General features: G+C 36.7%; 1 protein-coding gene across 2 annotated transcripts in view; it reads left to right on the forward strand.

The window, feature by feature from the left end:
* Positions 1-18,649, forward strand: part of LOC117173527 (SLIT-ROBO Rho GTPase-activating protein 1-like) — a 348,789-nt gene that overhangs the window by 224,386 nt on the left and 105,754 nt on the right. For both annotated transcript variants that reach the window (XM_033362166.1, XM_033362165.1), the window contains one exon: positions 15,116-15,186. In XM_033362166.1, the coding sequence (XP_033218057.1) occupies positions 15,116-15,186 (71 nt within the window). The remainder of the gene's footprint in view (positions 1-15,115; positions 15,187-18,649) is intronic.

The following is an 18,649-nucleotide window of genomic DNA, read 5'->3' on the forward strand; positions in this document are numbered from 1 at the left end:
TTCATTTTTGGGTAAAATCTAATTGATGTTAAAAAATAGCTATATATAAAAAACAAATTGATGATGCCAACGTTTTCTATAATTCTGAATCAGCAAAAAAAATCACAGGAACATTGGACTCTTTTTGGGCATGATAGAGTTAGCTGATAAGTTTGACTGGTTGTATCTGTTTAAAAAAAGCTATGCTCAACTTGAAATTTTTCTATTTTTAAGTATCGCGACAAGCTATTCTTTCAACCAATTTGGCATCAATTTCATGACGTCGAGAAAAGAGGCGAAATGTTGGGTCACTCTTTATTTAATAGAAATTCTATGAGATACCGTTAATACGAACGTTTTTGTTGGTAGAAGTCTTATCTGATGATAGGCTTGCTTAAAATTTTTTCAGAAAGCAAGTTTGTTAGTTTTCACGAAGGTTTCTGTTTTTGTTAATTTTTTTACAACTTATCTAACAGAAATTCTTAGAAGGATGTTGTTTTGATTGTTTAACTTTATTAATAAATGTTAGAAAGGAGGATTCAAAAGTTATAAAAGTTTTGAGGTTTGAGTTTTGCGCTTTAAATTAAGCAATGGAAGGGCGGCAACTCGGCGGCAAATTACCGAATGCGGTATCAAACACGTACAAGCGGTCGCTCAAGCTCGATTCTCATTGGTTGATTCGACCTAACTTTGAAGCTTTATTGTATTCAAACTAAGCTTCGCACAACCTATTACTGCATGACTTTTTTGTTTATTTTGTTGTGCACTATCACATATTACAAGAGGTTGTATAATTGGTGGAACAACCTGTGTGTTTTAGTGTTTGTGTGTGTAATTTTTTTTGTTCGCTTATATACCCTCTTCTCTGTCTACTCTTATATCCTGGCTTTTCTTTTCTTCCTCTTCTCATTGTTTTAGTTTGGCTGGTTTCTATTTAATTTGTGTGTATTTGTACCAAGTTGTTCTAATGGTTTGTTGACTCCGCATCTTCCGTTTTTGTTTCCATTAGCCTGTATCTTCCTTCGAAGCTTGAAAAAATCTGCATCTGTCGCTTTCCGTGTGATTTTTATTTCTAGTGTCTGATTGCAGCCATTGATATTCCACCTATTGCTCTTTCTTTTTCCGACATCGTGATTTTCTTTTTATAAATTATTTTAATGTGTCTGTGTGGGAATTAAGAGATTCTTCAAATGCGATTGAATTATAAGGAAAGAACGCTGTTTTATTATCAAATACGTAGTTTTAATAAATTTCGCCAAATTATACTTACATATTATACATTATGTTTTTATTGGAATGTTTTCCCATATATTTTTCATGAAAATTATAGTTCAAGAAATAAAGTAATTCATCATCTTCTGAACTAAAATATAAAAAAAATTGTAATTACATTTGAAATGTTATTGAAAAATAGGTCTCAACGATTGTTGTAATGTTAGAGACTTGTCAGAGCTTGATAAAGAATTCTGTGTATTCAGAATTTTCGGTAAGACTATTAAAAAAATAAACTACTTCTCTAGAATCCTAATTCATTATCTTGTGAACTGAAATGTAGCAAGCAGTTATACCACAAATATAAATACATATTTAAATAAAGGACCACTTTATTTAAATGTTTTATTGAAAAAAATTATTATTCTTAACAGTAAGAGTGCGACGGAAGTAATTACAATTGATATGTAAAAACAAAATGGGAAAAGGAGAATCCTAATATTACACGTGATCATTTGTATGAGCTTATATGCCAAGCTCTGATCTTCTTTGATAGTTCACAAAAAAGTGAATCTTTAAAATAATAGTTCAAAATGGCTTGCAAAAGAATAGAAGAAGTGGTAACTGTTGGCTGTTGCTAGCACCAAGGCTAATTAGATCTATAATTAGGATGTAGACCCAGTTTCCTCTCGATTACATCAACTAATTCTATACCTCTCACTGTCTCTTGGCCCGCGCGCCCTAGTTCGTGACTTTGGCGATTTTACCCATAGGAGTTGACCTAGCCTGGTCTTCTTCTTAAGTTGTAATGGCTAGCCCGCCTATCGTTTGATTGGTCTAATTTTTTCGGAACCTCTTCTTTTATTATTTTAAACAGACTCAGTCTCTCCATCCATTTATTTACATTCTGAAATTTCTTACTTTAAGGATCTTAAGATTCAAAAGTGGACCGACAAAAATAAAATAGATATTTGACCTTGACAAATATTTTCACTTTAGGCTTTAAAGAAAGATGTGATTTTTTCCTTTAAGAAACTTTCAGACGAAAAAATGGGTTTACAATTGTTTGTTTATGAAAATAAAAGTTATGTACGCTAGAGCACTTATTTTCAGTTTTGATTGCGCCGCAAAATCGTACGAGTTATTGCAAGTGTGAAGGTGGAAACGGCGCTGGTAAAACGCTAACCCCTCTTCCTCGAAAACATTACTTCTAACATGCCAATTGATTGACGGAAATAAAAATTGTGGGGTGGGGGGCTGGTGCAACGCTGGTTCTAAAACCCCCATTATGTGCTCATAGTATCCGCATCTTGAGTCCTAATTAATATCTTTTAATCCTTTTCAGCGAACTCCAAAGGACTTCAAATGCGCTCCATCGCGCTACCAAAAAATGTAATTGCGCTCAATAGCAGGTATTGATAAAGATATCGCCTAAGAAGTTCGGGGAGGGGGGGGGGGCTGATGACACGTTTTACGTGCCTCGAGTCCTAATGAATTTATGTGGGTCCATTGAATTTATAACATAAAAATAACACAGGCCGACAAAATTTGACAAAAGTTAAAAGCCAGAAAGAAGACCAAACATTTCCAAAGGATTTTGATACGCTGAATCTGAATCCAAACTCAAAATTGATCCTGTACGTCAGGTTTTCAAGATATCCTAACCTAAAAGTGCAAAAAACGCGTTTTTAAGTTGTTTTTGAGGTTATGTTACTGTACAAGAAAAATGTCTACCACAGAGCTAATATGGAATTTGAAAGTACTAATCTTCCTCTTTCAAACCTAGTTGGATTTATTAAGATATCTTTATTTTAGCGTTTTAACCCATTAACGCTGAGCTGTTCAGATTTATACAACGGATTCTCTATTGCTGACGGTACGATATTTTTTGTTCAAAATATTATCGAAGGGATTTTCGAGGGTGCCCTTTCTATTGCCGGTGTTAGTTTTTTGTTATAACCCCTAGATGATCCCATATGGCGGCCACAATTTAGGGCTTTAAAAAAGAACAAAAGATCCCGCACAAAATACCAATAAGAGAGCGTACAGTCGTTTGGAACCAAACTTGGCACATTGATAAAACAATAAAAAATATGGAACCCGTTTCTTTTTATTTCTACGGAAGCCGTTTCCTAGTGGTAGAAACCACCCATAACAAGCCACAAGCATGCTAACCCACCTGACTCTAAGAACAACAAGTTTAGTCTCATATTTTTCTTGGAATAATGAAGTTCCATGCCACAAGTGGGTTAACCCACCTACCTGCTAATCCACCTAAACCCAGAAATCACCCCAACTAAATCATAAGCAGGCTAACCCACCTAACCCTGGGAGCAGCTAATTTAGTCGTTTATATTTCGTGAAATAATTGAATTCCACACTACAAGTGAGCTAACCTCGAAATAAAAATTTACAATTTAGCGTATTAACCCATTAATGCCGAGATGGTATGCCATTGTCCCTTGAAAATTTTATCTGCGGGGTTTTCGGTGGTTCCTTTTCAATTGGCTCAGTTTTTTGTTATAACTCCTAGAAGAACGAATATGGAAAACAGGGCCTTAAAAAAATTACTATTATGATTCATTTAATATTGTAAATTTACTTAGGATTTTCAGCTTTCTAATGCAAGACTCAATATTTTCCAGCCAGTTTAGGCTGGACTTTGGATTGTCTAGCTAAACAAGAAAATACTTAATATTTTCCAGTCAATTAAGGCAAGATTTTAGATTTCCCAGCCAATAAAGGCAAGACTTTTTATCGTCCAGCTAGTCAAGACAAGACTTTGAATCGTCCAGCCAGGTAAGGCAAGACATACGATTGCCCAGCCAGTTAAGGCAAGACTTGGGATTGTCCAGCTAAGCAAAGAAGTACTTAATATTTGCCAGTCAATTGAGGCAAGACTTTAGATTGCCCAGCCAATCAAGGAAAGACTTACGATTGCCCATTCAGTTAAGACAAGACTTGGGATTGTCCAGCTACGCAAGGAAGTACTTAATATTTTCCAGCCAATTAAGGCAAAATTTTAGATTCTCCAGCCAATCAAGGAAAGACTTTAGATTGCTCAGCCAATCAAGGAAAGACTTTGAATTGCCCAGACAATAAAGGCCAGATTTTGTATCGCCCAGCCAGTCAAGGCAAGACTTTGAATCACCCAGTCAGTCAAGGCAAGACATTGAATCGTCCAGCCAGTCAAGGCAAGACTTACGATGTCCCATTCAGTAAAGGCAAGACTTGGGATTGTTCAGCTACGCAAGGAAGTACTTAATATTTTCCAGCCAATTAAGGCAAGACTTTAGATTGCCCAGCCAATCAAGGAAAGACTATATATTTCCCAGCCAATCAAGGAAAGACTTTGAATTGCCCAGACAATAAAGGGCAGACTTTGTATCGCCCAGCCAGTCAAGGCAAGACTTTGAATCGCCCAGTCAGTCAAGGCAAGATATTGAATCGTCCAGCCAGTCAAGGCAAGACTTAGGATTGCCCATTCAGTAAAGGCTAGACTTGGGATTGTTCAGCTACGCAAGGAAGTACTTAATATTTTCTAGCCAATTAAGGCAAGACTTTAGATTGCCCAGCTAATCAAGGAAAGACTTTAGATTGCCCAGCCAATCAAGGAAAGACTTTGAATTGCCCAGCCAATAAAGGCAAGACTTTGTATCGCCCAGCCAGTCAAGACAAGACTTTGAATCGCCCAGTCAGTCTAGGCAAGATATTGAATCGTCCAGCCAGTTAAGGCAAGAATTACGATTTTATGTCCAATGAAGGTGAAACTAATTGCTTGTTTTCTTATGGAAACGTTCGCGCCTCATGTCAAACGATCGTTAAAGAGACTTTCGTTTATGAATAGGAGGGTCATTATCATTTCTTCGCAATGATCAGCAATAGTCGGCTATCATTCTTACATTGCATCGACCTTGATAACGTTGCTCTTTTTGGTGAAAGTCTTGATGAAAGCGTTCGCCCATTTCTTCACTGAGTGCTCCAAAATTTTCTGGGAAATGTAATTTCATACTCATCAAAAAACCTAATCTTTTAAAATTCTTCAACATACTAGATACATTAGTTCTAAACTTTGGATCTCGATTGTTCCCTAAAAATTTCTGTACAACATCTTTGAAACTCAACCATGCATCTTTTTCAATAGATGTCATAGCTTTGATAAAGTCATCATCTTTGATAAGTTTTCTTATATAAAGCCCAACAAAAATACCTTCTTTAACTTTTGCGTCACTTACATGCGGAAATGTAGATCTGATATAATTGACACATTCTCCTTCGGTGTTTAGGGCTTTCACAAATTGCTTCATTAACCCTAATTTTATATGGAATGGCAGCAATAATACTTTCTTTCTGTCAACAAGACTTTCATAAACAACATTATACTGACCAACTGTCCACTCTAATCTGTCTGGCCATTTCTCCGTTATCCAATGTTCATCCCTTGCACGACTGTCCCAAAGACAAAGAAAACAAGGGTATTTAATGTTTCCTGATTGTAAACCTATTATAAGATTTATTATTTTAAAGTCACCACAAATAAGCCAATTATGGATATTGTATTTTATTTTTATCAGGAGTAATTGGAAAGTATCATAAGATTCTTTCAGTATAGTTGAGTGACCTACTGGAATTGCAGCGTAGTTATTTCCATTATGTAATAGAACTGCTTTCAGACTTTCTGTAGATGAATCTATTAAAACACGTCAATCCTCTGGCTTATATAAGTTTATTTTATATAAATTAATGAGTCCTTGGATATCATTACAATACACAATCCCACTGTCCATTGAAATGTACTTCAAAACCTTTCTTCTCTATTTCTGTAAACAGTTACAGTAGTTCCAGGTAACAATAGTTTCCTCTCTTTGAGTCTTGAAGCGCAAAGCTCATCTTTATCTTTTGGAAGATCAAGGTCACGTATAAAATCGTCTAATCCGTCTTGGTCCAAACTTTAGGACTTTCATCATCTGATTCGAAATTCCAATATTAACACGTGCCATCGGGCGCTTCAAAATCCCATTTAATTAACATGGGGAAATTTTAAATTTTTGAAAAAGTGAGCTCATCTTTCAGGGTTTCATCGAAACGTGCCATCATTTTTAAGGAATAAAGAGGAGATTAAACAAAACCATAATAATAACTTTTATTTCCAACCCACTCTCGCCCTTCCCGCAGTGTCTCAAATATGACCCAAAAATCAAAAAACCACATTGTTACGTATTATTGTTACTTTTTAGCAATTTCGGTCGTCCTTTTCATACAAATAATTACTAATGGACAATTTGAATCTTACCAATTACCTTTGAAACCAGTTTCAATAGTTTACATAAATGTAAATCATTTAAACATTTATTTATTCCCAAAAAATGTAAAAAACAATCGTATTTTCTGATTTAAATTTAATTGTTTATCATTCTTAAGGGTAGTAAATTTGTCTGTACACATTATGTAATTATTTAAACAATTATTTATTGTTTAATTTAAAAATCTCTAAAAATTAAGCCTTTCAACTTTCTTTTCAAATTAGTATCCTATGCTACGTTTTGTTGAATAATTACATAAGTTTGATACATTTCTTTTAATGTTTAATAAATTACTATTTGTTTAAGCAATCCTTATTTGCTCAAGCAGTGATATACAATAAATTTCCTGTCTGTATATTGTACAGAAAGAATACATTAACCAATTTTTAATTGCTTAAACAAATACAATCAATACGACGATCCGGCAAAAGTCTCGTGCACCCTAAGGATACGGAGCGACCCAGGGACGGCCGTCTTCTGCATTTTTCCTGCGAGAGTTTTAGCATATTGTTGACACGCAGGGGTGCTTTTCAGGCTATTAGCCAATGAAAGCTTGGCACCTTCAAGAGCGCCGATAAGGACGATTAGGGTAGTAGAATATTTCGGGTACAATCGTCGCAATTCCCTTTTAAGGTCTCTATACCTCTCTTTCTTTTCATTTTCCTTAGCTATAATGTTCTTGTCGGCTGGTGCCGAAAATTCAATAACGAACATGGTTCGCTACTCGAAGTCAAGAAGAACTATGTCAGGCGTCGACCGTACAACAAAAACAATTTTCGAGAATATAAAGTTCCAGTATATGTGGCACTTCTCATTCTCGAAAATTAATTCTATTTCCCTAGGAGAATCTAGAGAAGCGATATTAAGGCTAATTCCGTAAGAGTGACAGAGATAGTAATAAAGTACCCTTAGTGCCGCATTGTGCCTTTGGATGTAGGTCGTTTCTACATGAGTAGGACAACTAGATAGTATGTGTGATAGGTGCTCGGGTTGTGCATGGCACGCCCTGCAGCTATCATCGGGAATGTCTTGGCTCAAAATGCGCGACGGTATGTTAAGGTGGAAATGACACCATCTTGACATGCCAAAATGAAACCCTCCGTGCCAGACTTCAATCCGGATGATTTAAGGAAAGAAAAAGTTAGCTCAAACGACATTGACTGATCCTCTACATTTTTGAGGAAGATGCCGTGCATCCTTTTATCGAGGAGCTGTTCACAGAAATTTTTCTCCTGTGCTTTTTTGATCCGGGCTTCAGGAGTGAGTACTCGAGATAGATAAGATTTGATGCATTTTGCTCACCCATAACACTGAAGTTAAGTCCGAGTGTTTAAGCAGCCACCTCCGATGCTTTGTACAAAAACGCTCCTTTGCCCACTTCTTTATGCTTCCTGACCATTTTAAGAAAAGGGTCTCTTCCATTTGCGACTCTATGTTCTGTACCCAGAATAATCCTGTTGTGAAGACATTCAAGACTCAATATTCCGCGACCCTCGTAACGGCGTGACATGTAGAGTCGCGGAACAGAAGACTTGAGATGCATGCTTTTGTTCATGTGTATCACCTTTCGTGTCCGGATATCAAGGGATCTCAGCTCGTTCTTCGTCCATGAAACCACTCCAAATGATTAGAGTACTGCCGGGACGCCAAGCTCAGGGTCTTCAGGGATGTCATTCCGTTTTCCTCGCTTCAAATCAATATTGGCGCAGTTTTCCAACCTATATTCCATTCCTATTTCCTTATTGTATCGTTCGACAATCACTAGAGCTAGATGTAATTGCTCTCTGTTTTTAAAATAGATCTTAAGATCTTCCATTAAAAATACATGAGTGACTTTCTACTTTCGATCTGCAGGTTTGCCGTAAAAGTACCCCAGGGAATGGCGAAGTGCTAGAGATAGTGGCAATAATGTGAGGCAAAAGAGAAGGAGGCTCATGAAGTCGGCCTGAAAGACACCTCTCTGAAAGCTGCCCTTGTTAGTTGTTACACGATTTTTCCAGATGAAATAGTAAACCTGGTTTTCCAAAGCGGCATCAATCGCTCTATACACCTCACGATTTGCGGATGTACCTTCAGGCTTTCCTAAAGACATGATAAGTCTATGGGAGGTTGAATCGAAAGGTTTCCGGTAAGTAATCCAGGCCATCGATAGGTCGTACTGGAAGGATGCTGCATCTTTGCGGGTACATCTATCGATGAGCAAGTTCTCCCTACATCCTGCTACGCCTTTCTTTTAGCCCCGTTGTTCATACATTTCTTGCCACACACGTCCGATTGCTCGAACAATCCTATGATTTAGGATAGCTGTGAATATCTTATACAATGTATTCAGATAAGCGATTGGCCTGTAATTCTTCGAGTCAGCTAAGTTGCCCATTTTCGGCAGGATGACTTTGCGCCCTACCACCAACTACTCCAGAATTGGCTCTTCCGACTATAAATATCAGGTGAAAATACGGGCCAAATTCTGATGGGTTGAAGGAAGTTTCTTCCTCCAGAATGTCTTGATGTCATCTGGTCCCGGAGCAGAATAGTTCTTTATACCTCTTGATACTTTTTTCACCTCCTCGGTAGTGATGGGTGGGCATTGTTCCTCAGGTGTTAAGAGGGCATTACACAGCTCCTTAAAGCTATTTATGTTCTCTGAGTTTTCGTCCTGTCTATGCTGTACTGTGTAGACTTCTTTCAAAAATACTTCGACCTTCTCTGGTTTGTACGGGTGGTCGACAGTAACTGGAGGGTCTTGAAAGAGTCTAAATGGGTCAGAGAGAAACTGTTGGTTTTCTCCTACCCACCTTTCTTTCCGCCCTAGACTTCTCTTAGAGTTAGATAGTATCTGTATTCTCTAAACAATATGCTGCCTGATGATCAGCAGCTTTGACTTGTTAAGTGTGTGATAGCGGATCTAGAGATCGCTCGCAAACTTGCGAACCTTGGCGGTAAAATTCTTGCCAGATGTTATGTAGTCAATCACACACTGAATGCGGGACGCGTACTATCTCGCCCAGCCTATCTTTATGGCGAGTTGATCCATAAGTCCTTTGGTCTCATGATCAACCGTTGGTTTTGTTTTACGGATCGCAACGGCCAAAGCTCTCGCTGCATTATATACAGAACAATTGATAGTCCAGAGGTCAGATTCTTCGGAAAAATGTCCACAGAGCATGCAGTTGGGCCATATAACTCCGTTAAGGGGCCCCACTCGCATCGTAGCATTCTAGAAAGTCGTGATTTTGTTGCGCCGTTCACCTAAAGGTCCCGAGATTCCGCCAGTCAATCGTATTGACTCTATCTTCATTAGCTCCCACATCTCTAGAGTGGTCGGCATTGTTGGCAGATCCATTGTCGGGAGCCCTGCGCGTTCTATTGCTTTGAACCGCACTTACTACAATTATGTTTGGTGTTATCATTGTCATTCCCACGAGAAGCTAGTGAAAGGGGTTCGTCCATCCTTTTAGAACCCCGCATGCAAGGATGAGGCTCCGCTTGGGGGTTAATTCCTTCGGGACTACCCTTGGACAATTGTCCGCGACTGGCTATTAATTTTTGTGACCATATTCAGGAGAAACCCTTGGTACACGGACTTTCTATGCGTGATCCGAGGACGCGGTCGATGGCTTTGCCATAGGCCCTTTAGATCAGGGAGTTTCAACGAGAAAAGTAAGGATAGAAATTTTACGTAGAGATTTATACATTAATATAGAATTAGCGTGTTGTTTATTTCAATAACACGTTCGTTCCGCAAAACTGCTCCGAGCCAAATCGCTCATCAGTATCTCTATAAACACCGCTGCCGAGGATCTTCACCAAGTCATTATGTGAGGCTGTCCACTCGCTCCTATCAGTATTGAAAGTCTTTCGTTTCAAGCGTCATTCATTCCACTGATACTTTTCATCTTGCATTTAATATAAACTATTCGTCACCACACTCTTCTATTCTGGCATACCTCCTTTTCTTCCTTTACGTCCATGCATTTCCTGATGCAAGCCCTCGTTTTTCTATGGCTTTTTATATGTATCTTTTTGAATTAGGGTCTTACTAACACATTCCAACCATTCTTTCCTTACTCTGCATCTGGCTCTTCTACCATTTACCTCAAGATGATATAATTGTTTCGTCAGTCGTTCATCTCTTATTTTTCTTTTCGATGTATAGTTCCCTCAGGAGATAAAGATATATTTTACTCTTCGCATTTAGATATAAAATATCTACCTTAGTGGGTTGTGCACAAACACTAATTCTGCCGTACAAACTAAAAACATACATAGGTCCAATCTCACTCGAAATGAGAAAATCGAGAAAAACTGTTCGTTCAAAGAAAAAAATTAAACAAGGCAAAAAGAACACAAAGTCACTTGCGGACGAAGCCTTTGTCGAAGAGTTTGAGCAAAGCCTCAAAATACAACTACAAAACATGCGTAAGGCACACTGTGTATTCAGTGGCGCTTCCGGACTTACCCGAACGATCGTCGCTAGTGTATACCCGAATCTAGCCGGGACTTATTTCTCGTTAATTTCCGATTAGAGTCCGAGCTACTTCACAACTCTAAAACATGCTTAAGGATGACTCCATCTATCCTTCCGTTATTAGTGAATAGACTACCAAAATACTCATTAGGGTGGTCAAAAACGCTTTTAGAGCTAAAGGGAAAGCCCCCCCCCCCTTAGTTTCTATTGAACTCATGTTTCTGAATGAAATGTAATTGTTTGTCTTTATTTGGAGTAGTATATTTTTCTGAAAACATGATTTAATTAGTTGAACAATTATTTATTGTCTATTTAAGTTTTTTATAAATTGAGCCAGTGATTTAAACTTTCTTTTCAAATTAGTAATCTATGCTACGTTTGGTTCAATAATTACATAAATTTGATACGTTTATTTTAATGTTCAATACGTTTTTAATGTGTTTGAAAAAATAATTGTTCAAACAAATTATATTTATTTAAACAATTAAATAGTACATATACTATTTTTATAGACCATTCAGACAGAAAAATAATTGTATGTGTTCTTATTCTATTTTAATTTTTTAGTTATCGAAAAATACAAATCTTAAGCAAATCGAAATTCTTTAAAAAACTATATATTTGTAAAATATTAAAAGAACTGTATCAAAATCATGTAATTATTCAACCAAACTCAGCATAGGATACTAATTTGAAAAGAATGTTGGTATCTCTGGTTAAATTAAAAAAAATTTCAAATAGACAATAAATAATTGTTAAAATAATTTATTTGTATTATATTTGGGGTGCTGCAGGGAGAGTGAGGGTAGGTTGGAAATAAAAGTTCTTAGTATGGTTTTATTTCAGAAGACACCCCTCTTCATTTCCTAAAAAGTTTGGTACATTTCGATGAAACCTTGGAATATGAGTTCAATTTTTCGAAAAATCAAGATTTTCTCATGTTAATTAAATGGGATTTTGAAGTGCTTGGTGGCACGTGTTAATATTCGAATTTAGGAAAAATACGGATTTTCTTTCTCCGAAAATGAAAACTTTGCGGGAGGGGGGGGGGGGGGGGGGGGGGGGGTCTTGCCCTCTTAAGTGAAAAAAGTTGTTACTGTTTTTCTCGTTCTTTCCTTCAAACACCATAATTTTTGTTTTATACGCATAAATTGATTTTATTGCTTTTAGCAGCCATCAATTAACTTCGTACTCTTTCAGGAGTTCCCAAAGCATACTTCTAACCACCTTATCAAACGCTTTTTTTAGATTAACAAATGTACATAGTATTTTATTTTTATCCTCAGACTTTTTGCTATAATTTATTTTAAGTTAAATATCCAATCCGCACATGATCTTCCCGGCATAAATGCACATTGGACTTCCTATACATTTGCTTCTGTTATTTTTATCATCCTATTAATAAGTATTTTTAGGTATATTTTATTTACGATACCAATCACTTACTTTAAAAAATATTAGATTTAATTAACATTGCTCAAATAACTTCGTGATAGCCTATAATTCGCGTGGCAGATTGCGCTCTTCTCAAGGTCAAAGAAGTAACCTGCAGGCACATTCGATCGTGCGGAATAATCCAATCGGTATGATCGACTTCAAGTTAGCCCCGCTGCTGATCGACGCGAGTCTGCTATCACATTTATGCGTTATGTAAACTTATATGATTCCCGTTTGAGAGTGAACTGACAAAACTTCGTTACGCAGTTACCCATCTAGGCCTTAAGGATATACCGCCTTACCGCTCGATCCTGTTTTTTACGCCTGAGTGAGAACCGTACGTCACCCAGTAGCTCCTCTCACCCGAATTCGCGGCGTGGTGTCAATTTTCAGCGGGCTCGAATCCAATTCCTTCTTATCCAATTTCGACTGTAATAATTAGGACTCAAGATACGTGAAGCGCGTTACCAGTCCCTCCGGCAACTTGCGCGCTGTCTTGAGCTGTAGTTGCCATTGAGCGCAATTGAATTTTTTGGTAGTGCGATGGAGCGCATTTGAAGTTCTTCCGAAGTGAAATATGTTTTGTAAGTTAAATGTAATTATTACTGCATTATGGGGATTTTAACGCCAGCGTTGCACCAAGGCGTGTAAAATTGAATAAATTAGTTAATAGAAAATTTTTTGATTTTTGAGAAAATTGTGGTGGAAGCTACTGCAACAGACCTCTTACTGTCATAAACTAATAATTTTTATATGCAGTGATAAGGACGTAACAAATCCAATTGAAGCTCTGGAAGACCAAATGTTTGTTCCCAATGTTGAAAGTGTTTTAAATCATAGAAACATAAGATATCCTCAAAAGACGACTTAATGCTTATTTCGATAAATTGAAAAATGTCGACCTAAATTTTAATTTTGATTCTCTTAACTCTATGAAGCATATATTTTTTCACATACGAAATGTTTGAAACTTCATGCACGGATGGTTTTTGACGACAATAACCAATAATGGGATCTTGTGTGTGACTAAAAACTGTTGAAAAATGAACTTTACATCTTACTATAAACAGTTTTATGTAAAGTCAAGGTAATTTTCTTTGTATTTTACTTATGTAAACATTTAATAATTTAATAACAAATCTGGACTTTACATAACAGTTTTTCAGTACGAATAGAAATACTAAAACCAATTATTCCACGCTTATTCGTAATGTACCCATATCGTAAGATGTTAGAATTATATTTTTGAAACAAAAATGGAGATATGTCGTTGCCCCGGAAGCTGAAGATATGTGTCTGTATTTATATACTTATAAATTCATTTACTTAATATCATTTTTATTCCCATACGTTTATTTATCTATCTAATATCATGCTGCGCACTGGAAATACCTTAACAATGTATGAAACTAAATAGGTAATATTTGTGAGCATTTCTCGTAAAAATGAGCAGTTTAAATTTTCTGCCGCCAGTATTTAGCTCAGACTTAAGTTACAAACAAGATCCCGTCATTGGTTTTTGTCGTCATATTAGGCAAAATTTTTTGCTTTCCGAATCACCGTCCTTAGTATGCACTTGATATGTGCGGGGGCAACTTTGGCATGCTAAATTTGCAAACAACACCACTTTCTTCAAATTTATCTACAGTATTTTTACGTTTTTATCGTAATGTACTTTCTAGGCATAAAAAATAATATGTTATCTATAAATTAAAAAATTGATTTAGAGAAATTAAATAATGGTTAAAATAGTAAGCATCATTTAGCAATTAGTTTCTATGTATTTTCCTTTCTTCTATTTCGAAATTACCAGGCTTCTTTATAATCACAAAATTTACTGTAATCTAATTCACATGGAAAGCGTAAAAATGCTGAACGATGGAAATTTTACCAGAAATTTGTAATTCCACTGCAGAGGAAATTTAATTGCTGGACTGGTGTAACTCGATAACACAACAACGCGTTCGCGTGTTTTATGTATGAAATGTAATATATTTTGAGAATTGCATCCGTTTCGTCTATATGAAGTTGGGATAAATTCATATTGCCATAAGTATACATGCTCTGATGCGTGGTTTTATATTTTATGATACGCAGCCTTCTAAACTTATCTCCTATAACTCAGCACGTAGGCTAATGCTGATATTTGGTGTATTAGGTGAGTAGAAAAAGTTCCTCCTTGAGTGTGGTATTTGTGTGGAAACAGAAAAAAACGTTCTTTTGACTAGCTAAAAGTATCATGTTTATGTCATATCATATTTAAGTGTTACGGGAACATTCCTCTCTGCATGTGATTTTAAAGTATCACATTAATTTTCAACCATTGAAGTAAAATTCCCACTTTAATCACTAGTATTTTTATGTCCACTGATTAATGCGGTAATTTTCAACCACTTTTTTTACAAAGTATGTTGAGCGTGGTTGGTGTTTATAATAAGAAGGAATTAATTTATAATGAGGAGAATATCCTGGTTTCCTCCTGGATTTCTTTTTGTTGATGTTAAAAGGGTGTTGAATGAACACCGAAACGTTAGCAGATTTTTGTCTTTTTTTAAATTGTGAAAAAATGAAATAAGAAACTGTATTTGGAGGTTATCATCTTCTTTCCGCTTTTTTTTATTTATTTTTATTTTAAAGGGGGAAATAGGTATATAGAGAAAAATCGACTGAAATAAATATAAATACCCCAAGAATGTATCAATTCTTTATTTTACAGTGATGTGGGTGAGTCTCCAACAGACCAAGCACAAGAAGATATGGACTCTGAGATCTACCCTTCTGAAGATGGTAAAGTATTTCTTAGTTTTGGATCCAGTATTGAATTGAAGCCAAATGTCAAAATGAGGCGTGAGTGGTGTTTCGTGGTAAAAATGAAACTAAATACACGAACAGGGCCAGTTCACGAGTCCTCTACTGAATTTTACCATTAAAAGTACATAAATAATGTACTAATTACTTTAATTAATAAATATTAATTAATAATTTATACCAAATACTTCTTGAATAAAAAAAGAAAACCTCGTGGATATAATATAGTTACATAAAACTAAGAAATGCAGAAAGCTTTAAAATAAAATTTCTTAATAAGGAGAAATCACACGAATCATGAACTTTGATCTTATTGTCAAAAAAGAATCTACGTGTCATCAAAACCAAAAACAGCAAAATCATAATCATCACTAAGAAAAGGAATTAAAAAGGGGGTGTCCTACCACCTATACAACCCCTTGTACTATTTGATAGTAAACCAAAAAAAAAGTTCTGCAGCAAAAAGTTGTGCGAAACTTAATTTGAGTACAAGAAAGCTTTGAAGTTGGGCCTAATGAACCAGTGAGGAGTGAGTTTTATCGACCACCTGTACGCAGACACTATCTTAACGCTTGGAACACGTACAAGTGGTCGCTTAAACTCGAATCTCTCTCCTCATTGGTTGATTAGGCTCAACTTTGAAGCTTTTTGTGCCCAAACTAAACTTCGTTTAGCTTTTTGATAAGGAACTTTTTTGTTTACTTCTTTATGCACTATCGCATAGTATGGGGGTTGTGTAGGTTGAGTACAACTCTTAAGACAAAAATCTAAAATTAGAAAAGGATGAGGAGACATTACAATAATATTCAGAAACTACAATAATATAAAAACTTTGTTAATTCCTGGAAAAGTGAGAATTGTCATGTTCCGAACAAAAAAGCGAAGGTAGGCTCGTAATGGGATAGGTAAGGGAGATATGGGCTGATTACGTCAGGATGGTAAAACCTGACAATTATTTAGTGTGGAGTCGTTGTGACTTCTATAATCGTAAGTGTATTGTGTGATTTATAAATTCAAAAAGATAGAAAATATACAAGCAGTGAATATTTATTAGAACAAAAAGGTAGTAGGTAAGGTTACAGCAAATAAAATATAAAAACTTACGCTACCTTTCAGTCTTGAATAGGCAAGAGGAGATTGTTGTGCCGATGGTATCCCCGATAAGTTGTAGAATATCGACGGAATTCTGCCAGGTGTTTTTAGTTGTTTTACGCGAATAACACGGGCTTGCAAGGTTGTTTTAAAAGATATGGTAGTGGTTTTCGATGTAATTTTTGCATTGAAACCGAATTCGACCACAGAATTTACCTAGCACGTCAACTTTTTGAAATAAGCGGGACAAAAGGGGACAAAAATTACCACTTTGGCTAGTTTTGGGTGTTTTATAGCAAAAGCACAAAAATCCAGCACATTTTTACTAATGTTGTCGCATAGTAGTAATCTTTACCCTTAAAACGCACTTACATCCTCCCGATTAGATTTTTTTCGAAAGCTATGACCATTTTAATTTTTGCACTTTTATGACGGCACAGGAACAATACAAACGCATTTCTGTGCGAAAATTGTTATCTTAAGATGTGGTAGGGCCTTTCGATGTAATTTTCTGCGCAAAAACCGCATACTACCTCAGAATTTGCTTAGCACCTCAACTTCTTAAAAAATACGGGGTAAAAGTGGACAAAAATGGCCATTTTGATCATTTTGGTTCTATTTTACCCCGTTTATCTCAAAGAGTTGAAGTGCTAGGTAAATTCTGAGGCCAGATTAAATTTTCGCGCAATAATTACCGTCAAATTATCCGTCTAATCAGAAATCAACCTGTACGACGATAAAAAGCCGAAGGGACTTTGTGTATACTTAATATTCCGTAATACTATTTCACGATGGATGCAAAGAGTACGCGACTTTATTCAAGGTGCTTCTTAGTTGGTGAATCGTCCACATTTGTTAAAAATATCGCGACTTTATCCAAGGGGTTCGTACTTCGAAGTTTAAGTTTATACTATGATTGCTAAAATCGTAAAGACAACCTCCAGGGGTAACTCTATTACGCATTTAAAACTATTTAATTATTTCATTACTTAATAATTTTAGTTGTAATTATTTTTTAGAGTAAAATGGTATACAATTTAATTACCCTTTACTACGTGGGCGTAATAAGTAACATAATGTTAATTGCATTATCTACATATTTCTGAGTTACCGATGCTTTCGATGAGTCGGTATGCTTATGACAATGCACCGTTAATTATCTTACGCTTACTACTTTATTTACCGTTGCGTCTTTATCATATGTCGTATGTAGTTTAATGGTTGTCGCAAAATTTCGCCGGGAGTGGGTGCTAATCTGGAAAATTGCACCCGCTCCCAGCGAAATCGCGGTAAAATTTCAGCCACAGCCACGTCTCACGACCTTGAGATAGGTGGTTACAGTATGTAACGGAATCAATACGACGATCCAGCAAACGCCTCGCGCACCCTAAGAACACGGAGCGACCCAGGGACTACCGCCTTCTGCACTTTTCCCGCAAGTGTTTAGCATATTGTTGACATGCAGGGATGCTTTTTAGGCCATTAGCGAGTGAAAGCTTGGCACCTCCAAGAGCGCTGATGATAAAGACGATTAGTTTAACAGAATATTCCGAGTACAATCGTTGCAACTCCCTTATAAGGTCTCGATACCTCTCTTCCTTTTCATTCTCCTTGGCTATGATGTTTTTGTCAGCTGGTGCCGAAAATTTGATAACGAACATGGTTCGCTTCTCGAAGTCAAGAAGAACCATTTCAGGCCTCGAGTGAGCAACAGAAACAATTGTCGAGAATATAAAGTTCCAGTATATGCGGCACTTCCCATTCTCGACAATGGACTCGATTTCCCTAGGAGCATTTAGAGGAGTGATATTAAAGTTAATGCCGTAAGAGTGACAGAAATGGTAATAAATCACTCTTAGTGCCGCATTGTGCCTTTGAATGTAGGTCGTTCCCGCGTGAGTTGGACAACTAGGTAGTATGTGAGCTAAATGCTCGGGTTGTACATGCCACGCCCTGCAGCTATCATCAGGCACGTCTTGGCTCAAAATGTGGCGACGGTATGTTACGGTGGAAATGACACCGTCTTTGCATTCAAAAATGAAACCCTCCGTACCAGACTTCAATCCGGGCGATTTAAGGAAAGCAATCGTTAGCTCACAAGACATTGACTGATCCTTCACATTTCTATGGAAGATACCGCGCATCCTCTTATCGAGGAGCTGTTCACGAAAGTTTTTCTCTTGTATTTTCTTAATCCAGGCTTTCAGGAGTGAGTACTCGAGATTTGTACAGAAACGCTCCTTTGCCTACTTCTTCGTGATTCCTGACCATTTTAAGAAGAGGGTCTCTTCCATTTGCAACTCTATGTTCTGTACCCAGAATAATCCTGTTGTGAAGACATTCAAGACTC

This window comes from Belonocnema kinseyi, chromosome 5, assembly GCF_010883055.1.
Source record: "Belonocnema kinseyi isolate 2016_QV_RU_SX_M_011 chromosome 5, B_treatae_v1, whole genome shotgun sequence".
NCBI classification, from domain to species: Eukaryota; Metazoa; Arthropoda; class Insecta; order Hymenoptera; family Cynipidae; genus Belonocnema; species Belonocnema kinseyi.